This window comes from Phaethon lepturus, unplaced genomic scaffold (genome assembly GCF_000687285.1).
Source record: "Phaethon lepturus isolate BGI_N335 unplaced genomic scaffold, ASM68728v1 scaffold51782, whole genome shotgun sequence".
In the NCBI taxonomy this organism is placed as follows: domain Eukaryota; kingdom Metazoa; phylum Chordata; class Aves; order Phaethontiformes; family Phaethontidae; genus Phaethon; species Phaethon lepturus.
Genome location: NW_010526561.1, coordinates 6,060 through 20,168, shown reverse-complemented (window position 1 = coordinate 20,168; position 14,109 = coordinate 6,060). Strand labels below are relative to the sequence as shown.

The 14,109-nt window shown below is 43.6% G+C and overlaps 1 protein-coding gene across 1 annotated transcript; it reads left to right on the top strand.

Moving 5' to 3' along the window:
* Nucleotides 1-311: 311 nt before the first annotated feature.
* KLHL36 (kelch-like family member 36) lies at nt 312-12,857 on the top strand. The gene is made up of 4 exons (XM_010283085.1): nt 312-371; nt 3,860-4,933; nt 5,776-5,933; nt 12,131-12,857. The coding sequence occupies exons 1-4, from the start codon at nt 312-314 to the stop codon at nt 12,684-12,686; spliced, it is 1,848 nt and encodes a 615-aa protein (XP_010281387.1). The 3' UTR covers nt 12,687-12,857.
* Nucleotides 12,858-14,109: the final 1,252 nt, after the last annotated feature.

The window sequence follows — 14,109 nt, the reverse complement described above, 5'->3', positions numbered from 1 at the left end:
GGCTGTGCCCCTGGCAGCCGTGGCGAGAGCTGGCCAGTACGGGACGTGTCCCCGGCGCCCTCCGCGCTAGCCTGTGGCTCTGCCCTGGCGCGCGCCCGGCTTGTTGACACAACCGAGCGTCAATAACGCGAGAGAACAGCCCCAGGGAGCGAAAAAAAACCCCCGTTTTCCGGCTGCAGGCTGGCACGTGTAGGTCGTCTTCGTTGTGTTCCTTGCTCAGCACAATACGGTTTTTCGCAGTCTGAAAGGATTGGTACGCTGCTAACGTCTTCCTTCGCTTTTGTTCTAGAAGTGCTGCGCATCGGCCTGTCATGGAGGGAACCAGGCAAACCAGGATTTGTCGTCCGCACAAGATAAGTGAATCCTCAAAGGTTTGTACGTTTTGTGTTCTCTACCAAAAAAAAAAACAAGTTACAGAAATAACAAGAAGGGGTGTAAAGGCTGTCCTCTGGATGGGCTGTTTTGGAGGAATGTGAATATCCTGAGCTTTTAAAAAGAGGTACGGAAGCATTGGTCTACCTGCTCAAGTATTTTTAATTGAAGAAGTTGCTACCGAGTGATTTAAAAAAAAAAAAAAAAGCAGCAAATGGGAATCTGCTCGTCATGACTCATAACTTAAAATAAGAAACATCATCACAGCACAGTATTTTCTCTACACAAAAAAAATCGGTCATTAAATGCGATGTGTTTATTTTTTGAGTTTTTCATATTGCTCCATCTCATAAAATCCAAGCTAGTTACAGCAGCAAAGCTGGGATTATATTTTAGATTTAGTCTTTGTTTTGTACCAGACAGGAGTCTTGATCCTGCAAACAGTCATTATTCCAGTGCATGGAAAACGCGGGATGTTTTCTTACGTTTGTGAGGTTAATTTTCTTTGTATAGAATCTCAGTCTGCACAAATTCATTGATTTTAGTTGGGAATCTATGGAAGTCCGTCTTTGGTAGCTCTTTATGCACATCACCAGGATGATGTAATAATAATTCATCACATTAAAAATTAATTAACTTGACAGCATTGTTTTATTTTCTTGCTTAGACAGCAGCTGTCACTATCTGTTAAAATTAGAATTACTAGATAATGCTAAAGCTGTTCTATGCAATATAAATAGCTTGAGAAAGATGTTCGTGTTTAGTATAAAATTAGAGACTGTTTTGAAATGTGCAGCTATCAGCTTCTGTTATTTGCTCAGTGAACGAATGAACTTGCTAAGTGGTTGAAATATGTTAATATGTTCCGAGCCCATCCAATACCATACATAATGATTTTATGCTTGATTTCTGAAGTAGCAGCAGTTCTACATGGCAACAAGGATTTTAGGAGTACAAGTTGTCAGGCGTACTTGTGGTCAGGATTATGCTGCTGACTCGACAGCCGGCTAAGTAAATAGGGATCTCTGGCAAATCTTATATTCTGGTGTAATCTTGTTATGCACGATGGTGGTATTAGAGAATATTAGAGAGAAATGATCAGCCAATTTACAGAGGCGGGAGGGAATATATTTTTTTGGTTTAATCCGATAACTATCCCCCATGAGTCAGATTCAGAAGAGGGTGCTGTAAGATGTTAGCTATTCGCTGTTCATCCACTATCCTTTATCGTGATTGCCACAGATGTGTGGTTTGTCCTTGGCCATATTTATTCTTCTTCCCATCTCCTCCATCCCCTGGTCTCTGTTTGGGCTCCTGTATGATATCAGCATTTCTCAACCTCAGAAAAATGACGATAAAAAGCTTTACAGTCCTTAAGACCCATATTTTTTTCTGTTACAGATCTCTGGCAGGTTTATACCTCAATGGAAGTTACTTTGTTGTCTATGCCATAGATCCCTTTTTGAGTTTAGAGATGTGATGAGGCAATGAGTATAGGGCCAATTGAAGAGTTTGGGCCCAGAAAATTTATAATTATTGAAGCCTCTTCACTTAGATTGGTTTAACTCTGTATGCTTGCATGTATGAAATTACTCCAGCAGAGGCTTTTTGGCAGCTTAATCTCCATTGTTTAGAAAAGAGCTTAAGCAAAACTAGAGAGAAACTGCTGGGCTATCACACTAAGAGCAGCACATTTAGTTATTAATTAAGGTCTCATCTTTGGCGGACTGCCTGTCACTATACCACCGAGTGCTGAAAGGCAGACGTGGGAGGTCAGGCTCCCAAGGTTGGCGTTAGCGCAGGGTGATTGGCTGCCATTACGTCTGGACAGTGGTGAGCTGCGTGCCTTAATCCTCGTTATCTCATGGCATAAAAGGACTATTACCAAGTTACGTACACAGAGTGCGTATATAGAGTGAGGGTTGCGTGCAGGGGAAAAAAATTGGCTCTAGGACTTGAACCTTTCCCATCCAGGTGGGTAGAAAGGTTGTCTCACCATGATTTAACCAACCCATTAATGGCTCAGCCAGGCAGCAATAATCATGTGCTTTCTGTTTGGGAAACCGGGAAAGCCACGGGTTTCTAGGAGAAGCAACAGTTTGGTGAAGGAAAGGTTGAACGCCTGCGAAGCTTGAAGAGACCTCATGTCGTCTGTGTGACTGTTTTCTATGTAGACGTGGACTGAGACACGTTTTCAGGGTGTCACTTGTGGGAATGCAGTCTGAGGGTGTAGAACTGGGCAAGACCCAGGGTCCTACAGCCAGAACTGTTCACAGCTAGCTTAGATATAATACAAAGATGTGCTTCCTTTCCATCTCTCATTTCTCTTACATGTTCTTACAGGCTCTGCAACTCTGCCTGTTTTGGATTTGGTAATTAAAGTTATGTATTTGCATTTAACCTGGCTTTTATTAAGAGAGATCACAAGGTAACTGACTGTACCATCAAGCATACCATTCCATTCCTCTGGAAGGGTGGTCCTAAAAGCTGCATCGCTTGACGTATCAGGGTGACCAGCCCCTTCAGTACACGTTCTGCAGGACATGGAAGGGGTAACAAAACGTTTCCATTTTGGTTCTTCTTAAGACTGGTAACACGAGTCTGTGAGAAAGAAGCGAACGCTGGTTGCCTCAAAAGCTCTGCGGCACGTACAGAGCTGGTGGGAAGAATGTCTGGACCAGAGGGATCCCAGAAGGGCACTTAACAGCCATGTTCTGAAGGCATTTCCCCCTTTCTTTAAAAGGAAAGTACTCAGTCATATTCATTAAAACAAAAACTACCTCGGCTTCTGGAAGCAAGTAGAAGTCTTACAGGAGTAAGTTATCCACATGTGTGGCTTTGCACATAAATAAACAGCTATTATTTTTGAATGCAGTGTGTGTGCTTGGAATAATATGGAAAGAAAGAGAGGGATTTTACCCTAACGAGCTTAGAAATGCAGAGCTCTGAAAAGATTTAAGAGGGGGTAGCTGTCAAGTAAGCACTAACCCAAACAATACACAGGCTGAATGAAAATTTGGCATACTTCTGCATGTGTGTCTCCCACTCCAGATATTTAGCGAGTAGCTTAGTTGAGAAGAACTCTATAAGGAGTCATTCGGGGGACAAGTAAGAAAGGAAATGTCAGCAAGATATCTCGAAGACAATGAGTGGAAGAGTTTCAGAAAATTGTGCCTGTATAAATCATCAGGGAGGAGGCTTGGATGCAGCATTGTGGAGGAGGTAGGAGTAAATTATTTAAAAAAAAAAAGGGGGGAGTAGGGAGCAGTAAAAGTCTGCATAGGCCTTTCAAAGTGAAGGTGAGGAGCTTGGGCTCGTACTATGTTGCTTGCCAACTGTTTCAAGTCAGAATTTATTATAATTGTGCAACACGAGTAAGCTGTCTCTCTCTTGTGTATGACTACATCTAATGGGAAAACACTTTGTGCACACTGAAGTTTATCTCGGGGAGGATAAACATCTGCCTGATACTGTTTGTTTGTTCCAGGTGTACAGGTGGGATGACCACTCTAGTCTAGTTCTTCAGAGCCTGAATGAGCAGAGGCACCGAGGCCTTTTCTGTGACATTGTCCTTGTGGTGGATGAACAGAGAGTCCCTGCCCATCGGAACCTCCTCGCTGTTTGCAGTGACTACTTCAACTCTATGTTCACCATTGGTATGCGAGAAGCCCACCAAAAAGAGGTCGAACTTTTTGGAGCCTCTTATATTGGTCTCAAGGCTGTGGTGGATTTCCTTTATGGCAGCGAGCTGTCTTTAGATGGAGGCAATATTGACTATGTGCTCGAAACAGCTCACCTGCTGCAGATCTGGAAGGTGGTCGACTTCTGCTGCGAGTATCTGGAGAATGAAGTCAGCGAGGAGAACTATTTGTACCTGCAGGAGCTAGCCTCTATTTACAACCTGAAGCGCCTTGACTCCTACATTGATTCTTTCATCTTGCAGAACTTTGGCACGCTGTCTTTCACCCCGGACTTCCTGCAGAACATTTCCTTGCAGAAGTTGTGCCAATACCTGGACAGCAGCAACGTGCAGCAGGAGTGTGAGCACGACTTGCTGCAGGCTGCCTTGCAGTGGCTCACCCAGTACCCCGAGAGGGAGAATGAGGCTTACCAGGTTCTGGATAACATTCATTTCCCCTTGATACCAAAAAGTGATCTCCTCCATCGAGTCAAGCCTGCTGTCTGCTCTCTCCTTCCCAAAGAAGCAAACTGTGAGGGGTTTATAGAGGAGGCAGTGAACTACCATAATAACGTCACAGCTCAGCCAGTGCTGCAAAACAAACGGACAGCCCTGCGGACCTGTGAGGAGAGGCTCCTCTTTGTGGGTGGGGAGGTTTCTGAACGGTGCCTGGAACTGAGTGATGACACCTGCTTCTTGGACATCAGAAAGGGGCAGTGGGTAGCAGAAACCCCTCTCCCAGCCAGACGAAGTCACCACTGTGTCGCAGTCTTGGGAGGCTTCATCTTCATAGCCGGAGGCAGCTTTTCAAGAGACAATGGAGGGGATGCAGCTTCAAATCTCCTATATAGGTATGATCCCCGCTGTAACCAGTGGATAAAGGTGAGACTTAAGCTGTATTATTTCTCTGTTTAAAGTCCTTAATGTTTAGAGTGTTTTCTTCTTTTTGGTGGAAGGACAGGGCTCATGAGAATAGCCAACGTAGCAACACTTGCAAATGGAAATTCAAGTTATTTAAGTGGAAAAAGCAGCTACTCGAATTCTTTGTGGGAATGCTTAAGTTACACAGTGAAAAAGTTTGGGGCAGATTTTCAACTTCACTTGGGATTTGTGCATCTCATCTGTTAAATTCCTGGTCAGCATCTACCTGCAACACTTTTACTCTTTTAGATTACTTTTGGTTATAACACTAGAATGGACTTAGAGGTGATTGCTCAGTTCATCTTTCTCAAGCAGTAGCACGTATAACTAAATCAACAATGGGCCTGATGTAAAAAGAAAATGTCTCTGACACTTGTGAAATGCCTCTGTGCTAAATGTCTCTTAGAACAAGCTGTTCACTTCCAGTCCTGCTGTAAAACCCTGCAGCCAGTGCGGGTTCCTATATGAACCAATCATCCTGTGTGGTTCAGTTGTGGTTTTGAGTAATTCCAACATACGTTTCTTGCAGAGTTTTGGAAGGAGGCCCATGTAACACAAAGATTTATAGAGTAACCTGTCTTAGGTGCTTCCTGTTGTCCCCTTTTTTTGAAAATGAATTCTATGTATCATGCTACTGCAGAAAACCAAAAGTATTTTGTGAATATAATGGTCAAAACCAGTAGCTCTCCTTTCCAAATAAATGGGAAGAAGCAATTATCCTGTCCTCAGGCATGAATATACCTTAAATCAGCTTGCTTACCAGGTGTTTGAAGATGTCAGCATGTTATTTTTTTTTTTGACAGGTTGCCTCCATGAGACAACGCCGTGTAGATTTCTACCTGGGAGCCATTACCGACATGCTAGTAGCTGTTGGTGGCAGGAATGAAAATGGGGCACTTTCTTCAGTTGAGACCTACAGTCCTCAGAAGGATTCATGGTCCTATATTGCAGGCTTGCCCAGGTAATAGAGCTGTTTTGAAAGTTACCCTGCGTTTGAAGAATGGTAGTAAAGGGATCTTGTGTGACTTTAGCTGATGAAGGGGTATCCCTACAAGGGAGGCAGGTGGATATATAACCGACGTGGTATCAGCAAGTAACAAACCATATCAGCATTTGGTATTTGAGCAACCATCTCTGCCAGGCAGCATGCCTCCTGTCAGCTTCATTGGTTTTAATTTATGTCCTGAGGTATGTCTGAAGGATGGGAGGGAGACCTGTTGTCATTTTGCTCTACTATTCTTAAAACATTTTTTTCCTGAGCTCACCTGGGGTTGAATCTTTTCAGAGGCACTGTTTAGATCTTGATCAAAGGCTTTTATAATTTATTTGGCCTTATTTTGTCACCTTGCTGTGATTGTTCTCCTTGTAAGGTGTTTCTCTCTGGCTGCTCAGGTTGGCTGTTGCAGATAAAACACATTTACCTGTATTACAAATAGATAACTCTGGCAAATGTGACCTCTCTTTCTCTCAGTCTGAGTTAAAACTTAGCTGCTCTGCTTTTGAGAGGCTTTAGTACTGCAGCTCTTCTTGTAACAGCAGCACAGGACATTGCTAGGAGTTAACGTTTGAGTGGTGACTTCATTAGAATGGCATTTCATTTGCAAACGACTATTTAGATTTAGTAATATCTCACATCCATGGAAATTACAGGAGTATTGGCTGTACAGATGCTATTTTCATGATGTCTGAAACCCGCAACTTCAGCAGCAGTGCTTGCTTTCTTAGTGGCATCACGAGCAAGGTACTTGCAATTTGATTTTAGAGCTCAGGGCTTTTTCCCTTATCCCCTTAGCTGCAGAGCCATAGGCAGCCAGTGAAGGCACAGAAACCTGTTGCCCAATTCTATTTTGGGCAGGTGCTGCAATGCGAGTCTGATCCAGGCTAACAGCTGGGCTCGAGTGCTCTTCAGAAGCAGGATGCTTTTTTCCAGTTTATTTCTGCTCACATAGGCAGATCTAGCAGTTGAGGCTAAACACCACAATCTTTCCTGCAAAGCTGGGTGTAAGGGTATCTTCAGTTCCTAAGCCCTTCTGTTCATTGGGGTGACTTGTGAGATCCCAGTAACATCTCGTAGAAATTGTAGCATAGCTTTTCTTTTTTCTTTTTCTTTTTTTTTTTTTTTTTAACATTTTTCAAAGAAATGTAGATGTGACCTGACTTCCTTGTATGTTGTTAGAAAACCACTCACCTTAGAACCGGTATGGATATTTTTTTCCTGGCATATAAGTGGTCCTGGGGAAGTTTGCAGTCTGTAAGCTGTCCAAAAAGGGGCAGTTTTTCTGCATGTTCCTACCGCTACCTTTGTGTTGGCTTTGGGAATTTTGCAGCTGCAGCATTTAAAAGCAAACTTTGATGTGGGCCAGTGTTAATTTTTTTATTAGATTGCCTAGCTGATCAGCTTGGACTAGGCAAAAGTCCCCCTTATGGGACAGACCCCACTTACACGGGCTTGGCTGGTTGCTAAACTGCAGGGTTAGGCTGCAGCAGTTAGGTTAGTTACAGCAACTATTTTAAGTTATTGCTGCATCCCCAAAAAATAGTTCTGTATCCTCTCTTCCTGCCTGCTGTGTCCTTGTCCCATGCTAACCGTCCCTTGTGCCAGCTCAGGTGTTTGTGCAGCTGCGTAGTGAACTAGATAGTTACCCACTTTTTCCATGTAGCTGCTCTCTTGCATGTTAATATGTCCTTAGTTAGATCTTGATGGACACTCAGCACCTTCAGATTTTCAGCCCTCTTTCTCCTTTTGGAGAACTCTTGCACTGGGCAGTTTAGCTACAGTTCTTTCTGCGTACTCCTGTCTTTCCTTCAACATGCTCTTGGTTTGATCTCTGTATTCCTCCCCACCACATGCTTTTGTTCTTCAAACTGATTTTAGTTACTGTTTTTACCCAAATAACATCTTCCCCAGCCCTGTCCTAGCAGCAAGTCTTCTCTACCCAAATAACATCTTCCCCAGCCCTGTCCTAGCAGCAAGTCTTCTCTCCTCGTGTAGAGGAAGTCAGAAACTACAATCCTCTGCTTCCTGATTGCCTGATCAGGCAGCACGTCCCAAGATAGATGCCCTGTTTTCTGCATTTTTCTGTCGTCTTTCCCTCTGAAGAGAAAACGTGCAGGTTTTTTGTCCTCTTGGGTGCATAGCCACCAGGAGCAGGCTCCTTGCCTGCAGCTCTGGTGGTGTTTCTGACTACTCTAAGCCAACAGCTGCCTGGAAGACTATTCCCTGGAGTGAAAGGCACATGTTGAGGTCATCTGGGGTGTAGGCTTGCAGCATTCGATTTGAGCTGTGTGGGGTTGGACTCTCAGAGGTTATATTTGTTAAAGCTTCTACTCTGAACATGCAGAAAATGTTTTTATTTGTTTTTCTTCCCAAGGGTTATAGCTCGCCATGTGTGTGGAGATTTTCAGGGGAAAGGCAATGGTTGCGTCCTTGAATACACATGCCTCCTGTCCGCTGCCAAATCCCGTGTCCATGTTGCTGTAAGCAGGCACAGTCATCCTCCTCTAAGAAAGAGCTTTGCAAGCTCTTTATCTCTCCTTTCCCCCCACCCCCTTCCCACCCCAACGCGGTCAAAACAACATGTTGTTTTCCCTAACCATTTTCTTGGAAGGAGCTGAGCTGTTTTGGCTGAAATAATGCTGTCTTCACCGAAGAAGCAAACACAGCCACTTGAGGCAGATGCTTAATGGGGAAAACTTCAGCCAAGCTATCTAAAGGGTGGACCTGGTCCAAGTTTGCTACAAGTGAATTTTCTCTGACTCTCATTAGGGTCCTTGGTTGTGGGATACCTTTCCCATTCTTCAGAGAGGTCCTATATTTTTTTTCACCATTTTCCCAGGCTCTTTGGGAGCAGTTGCTGTCATAGTTTCTAGCCCGGAAGGGAGCAGCGGTGGCTGACAAGCTTGGCAGAGCAGAAGTTGGTGCAATGTGTTCTCATCTTGAATAGACCATGAAAAAGCCTGCTGCAGACATCAGTGAAATTAATTGAGTGGCCCTAGGTTAAAGTTTGGCAGAACAACTGACAGCAGTTGTATGAGGAAATATGTTGGAACAGGTTAACGAGCGATGGTATCTGCTCTGCTAGTTGTGTCATGAATGATCTCGCAAGGTTTGCAACAGGTGGACACTGAGACTCAGAGCAACCACAGCTCGCCTGGACTTTGGTTGGAGCAGGGGATTCCCAAAGATTTACCGTGTATTCTTTCTAAGAAAATAAATGGTAGATTTTCTGGCATTTACTGAATGGTGTTACTGGGTCAGAAACTGCAATTTTTGCAGCATTGTATCTGGCTAACTCATTCAAAATTGGTGACTGGCTCTAGCAGATGTTAGGAATCGAAACTTCTTTCTCCTTAATGCCTCTTATCTTTTTCTGACCACTCTTAGAGATAAGGCTGCCAAAACTCTCGATGCTTTTTGTTGGGGGATGTTGACCCACTGAATTGAAGTGTCCTGTTCTGTTGCATGTTTAGAAATGCCTCTGTTTAAGCCATAGAGCTTGCGGAAAGGATTCTTATTGATTGTTTTCCATTTGTGCCTTATATTTCATGCAGCTTTCTATCCATGGGAAGCCGGGTATGTGCAACTTTGGATGAGCTTTTCTGAAGTTAGGCAAAGTGAAACACCTCTAGCGTATTTCAATGGGTAATCTCCCTATATTGGAAAACAACAAATTGATGGTCGATTTGATGCTTCAGATATGATTCCCTCTTTCAAATTGCTCTTGTAACTATTGCTGTTCACTAGACATAGCCATTGATTGAGGCAAAAAGAAAAGCACCAGTGCTTTTTCTGTAGCAGTCTATGCTAGACTGTATGCATATGCTCGAGAGAAAATGTCTATTGCTTGCTTATCTATACAGAATTCCACTTTCCAGTTAGTGTAGGAAAACATTCAACCTACTTCTCTAAAGGTCACTCAAGTTTTTCTTAACTTACGGTCATTCTTTTTCCAAATGCTGAATGTAAGGTGTTTGCTATCGGCAGTACAATAACTGCGGGCTTTGTGTTGGATTCAGTGTCATTGCACTCTTCTCCTTCTGACTCCACAAAACTGTTATCTGACGCTACGTCCACAGTGGAGTGCACTGGACGTCCTCCAGGTAGCTTGCTGGTTAGATGTGGATTTAAAATCTACTGCAGTTTCAGAAAGGACACGAATCCAAGTTGTCCATCCCACTTCTCAGATAGGTAGTCTACTTTTCAAGATCCATTCCTGTGTATATAGAGAAGCAAAGACTCTAGCAACCAGACAGCGTGCCACTGGAGACATATGCTCGTGGTTCTTGTCTGTAAGAGACCACAAACAAGGTAGAGCAGCGTCTGTGTCTGCTACACCTGCCATAGCATTTCTGTCAGGTGCAAAAGCTGGAGTGCATGTGCTCAGGGTGTTTCATGTCAAAAAGAAGCACTGAGTGTGAGTTATGTGCTTCCATGGTTAGGCAGACTGTAAGCTGTGGAATTTTTGAGTTGCCTTTTTGGATAAAGTCTCATAACTATGCCTTAGTCCTCTTTTTTTTTTTTTACTTCTTTTTCCTGAGTGGCTAAGAAGCACAGATCTGAAGTCCACTCTGCAAGGTCTCCAGGGACGGTGTGCCAGCCCCTGTAGTTGAAAGGTCTGTCCTGGTCACTCAGCATTCTTAGGCCAAGTGTGTCAAGGATTTTTCTGCTTCTTGTAGCAGGAGCCTGTTAAAATATCTGATTCAGACACTGGTCAGGGATCAGAAGCTTTGGTAGACATCTAGAATAATAAACATCTTTTAGCTTTCCTCAGAAGTGTTGTGCTTTCGGGGTAAATGTGGGTTTTCTTTTCTAGTCCACCTTTTCCCTTGGCACAAAAGTACTTGGCACTTAGGTGTGTGGAAGAAGCTACGATAGCGTTTGTGTAGCTGAGAGAAACGATTACTGTGCGAAATAAAACAGCTCAAGGTTCTATGCACATTGAGTTTCCAGCATGTTCAGGCATGGTTCAAAAGCATTCCAGGCTAAAGTAATGCTAACGTAGGTTTGTCTGCCATAGAGGTTGAGTTGTCTTGAGTCCTTGACTACAAAGGATGGTAGTAGAGGCTTGTGAGTGCAGCATGATGAGTATATTGCTCTGCAGCCCTATGGGTGTTAAATTGTTTGGGCTCTTTGTACCAGTGTGTGAGCCAGTTTGCTGTGGCTGGTGCCGCAGCTACATCTTCTGACACCGCCCCCCACCTGAAAAAAGAAAAAAAGACATGTGCAGGAAGGGTATGTTCAAAGAAGCTGAGGCTGTCCCTTGCCTTAGCGTTCCACTTGTAAGAGCTCAAAGGGATTTGGTCAGGAATACCCTGGTGTGAAGGTAAGAACAGCCTCAAGAATTAGGTTTGTAGTGGCTTTATTATAGCTGATCAAAGGGGTTTTCCCTCTGCCCTGTGGAGACAGCGTGCATGATGTTGGTTCTACCATCTGATTTTGTCTTATTTCAAGCGTGGACTCTGATCTATGACTGACTGAGGTGTGTTGCTTTAACTTCTTTGGTCACCCCAAGACATCACCTGTATAGCAGAAGTGGTAGAGCAGATGGATAGCTCACGAAAAGCACACTACCTGTATCATGACTGCAAATAAACTGGGCTGTGAACACCAGTGGGTAAGAAATGTGATTTATGATCCTGAAGCTGTGGAAGGGGAAAGCAGCAGTAGTTTTTGTGTTGTTTTTTCTTGGTTAATCACTACTGGTAAGTCTGAGAGGTATCACAATTATTTCCTCTTTCTGTCATAGAAACCCTTGCTGAGATGTGGATTTTTTCTGGCCCTCTCAGACTGATCCAACACAAGCACTGGAGCAGGAAAATGGGAGTGAAGGCCATGCCAACTAGAGCAGGATGGGTTACTTCTGTTGCATGACACACTGTAGAGGATGCCTTAAAAAGTGATTGTCATACCTTAGCGCTCTGTAGCGACCAGGTATGAAAAGGATGCCTTGAAAAGTGATTGTCATACCTTAGCGCTCTACAGCGCAGGGTGAAGCAGTATGAATAAGAATAGTTACTGGGTAACTAACAGGATTAGGGATTCTTCTGTCTTTAGTTAATGTTTATTTTCTTCTTTGGTACCATTCCTTGTTGAATGCTTGTGTATCTTGATAAAATCTGTCAGTATTAAGTGGGATCATTTTTGTTCGCCTGTCCTAGGTTTACCTACGGCCATGCTGGAACAGTCTACAAGGAATTTGTGTACATTTCAGGAGGCCATGATTACCAAATTGGCCCCTATAGAAAAAACCTGCTGTGTTACGATTACCGCACGGATGTTTGGGAGGAGAAGAGGCCAATGATCACTGCCCGAGGGTGGCACAGCATGTGCACCTTGCAGGACAACATTTACTCCATCGGTGGCAGCGATGACAACATAGAAACCATGGCTCGTTTTGACATTCTGAGTGTGGAGTCATACAGCCCCCAATGTAACCAGTGGACCAGAGTTGCCCCGCTGTTGCAAGCAAACAGTGAGTCAGGGGTGGCAGTTTGGGAAGGCAAGATTTATATCCTCGGAGGCTACAGCTGGGAAGAAACGGTCTTCTCCAAAACAGTCCAGGTTTATGATAAGGAGAAGAATAAGTGGTACAAAGGAACTGACTTACCCAAAGCAATTGCTGGTGTGTCTGCATGTGTCTGTGCATTGAAACCCAAAACAGAGGACAAAAAGAAAAAGATGAAAACAAAAAAACATCAAGATCGAGGAAGATGACTACTTCTGGATGACCACTCTTTGGTGGACTCCAAAAGGACCTTGTATTTAATAATTTCTATCTAACCCTGATTCTTTCTTTTTCTTTTTAAATGGGGGGGAGGGCATCTTCTGAAGCCTCAGAAAATGTATAGTTGAATGTGGGTTTTGGAGTAAGCTCATGTTTAAGGTAAAAACAACAGAAGAAACAAAAAAACCCACCACCAAAAACCCTCCTACTATAAAGGGGGTGATATGACAAGAAAGGTTATGCTGCTCTCCTGAATGTTAAGGCTTAATCTTTGACTTCTGTGGTTCATGGCATTTCCATATACATCATATTATAGCAACGTTTTGAAAATAAGGTTGAATCTGTGGCCGAGACGATAATGTCAAGGGGCAGTAGGCAGAGTAGTAAGTGTCTGGTTTGAAGTTACAGAGCAGTTCAAATTTGTTCAGAAGCAACTGCTAAGAAAAAGTGAAATGGATCTTCAGTGTTGTAAATCTTGAATTTTTGTAACGTTAAATTTCATTTACAATACATTCTTGAGTTGGTAGGATCAGGTTTCTGGAACACATTAGTGTTCAAAGAGAATCTTGCTTTTGGTGAATGCAGGTCGGATCAGCTTGAAGAGCAAGTAACACCACTATACTCTCAAGATGAAGACGACCTTACTGTGTGGCTAAATAGACAGGGTTGACTTGGGCATGGATTGATAGCATTTGTGAACTTTGAAATCCGGGAAAGGTGACATGACTCTTGAATCCCTTGTGGCACTTCTCATATCTAAACACAATAGCAAGTTTTTCTTGGGCTTTAAAACATGCCCCAGAATGAGGAGGGGGGAAAAAAAAAAATCTATCAAAGAGCTTGAAAGAAAATACGAGGATTTGGGTGGAGACTGTACAATTTGCCTTGAGCTCACTGTGAGTTTGGGGTTTGCTGAGTAGGGTAACAGTGGGGAGAAATAGCAGGAGGATCCTTCAGGTGGCCTTGACACAAGAAGATGTCCCTCCCCAGCCCTCCCAGGCTGTAGAAGCTGGGATCCACTTCATGGAACTCCAACCCCACAGTGGTCACAGCTAGTAGCCAGTGTGAGCAGGGCCCCATACTAGATTTGTCTGCTGTCAAAAAGCTTTATTAACTGAGGATGATTAATTTGGGTCCAGTAATCCTGAAGAACTTGGTTTTTTCACCTGAGCTAATACCTCATACTTTCTTCTTGCTGTTTTTGTTTCTTTTTTTTTTCCCCAAGTTCAAAATGTCTTTTCATGAGAGTAGCCTTTTCTGATGGGTTTGGTGGGGACTGAAAGCACCGCTCATCAGGCATGCCACCAAACACCTTCCCCAGTGAGACAGGCTCCAAAGGAAGAAACCCAAAATATACTCAGGACTGTGTTTGGGATCCAGACGGTGGGACTGAACTGAAAATTGTCTGTTAGA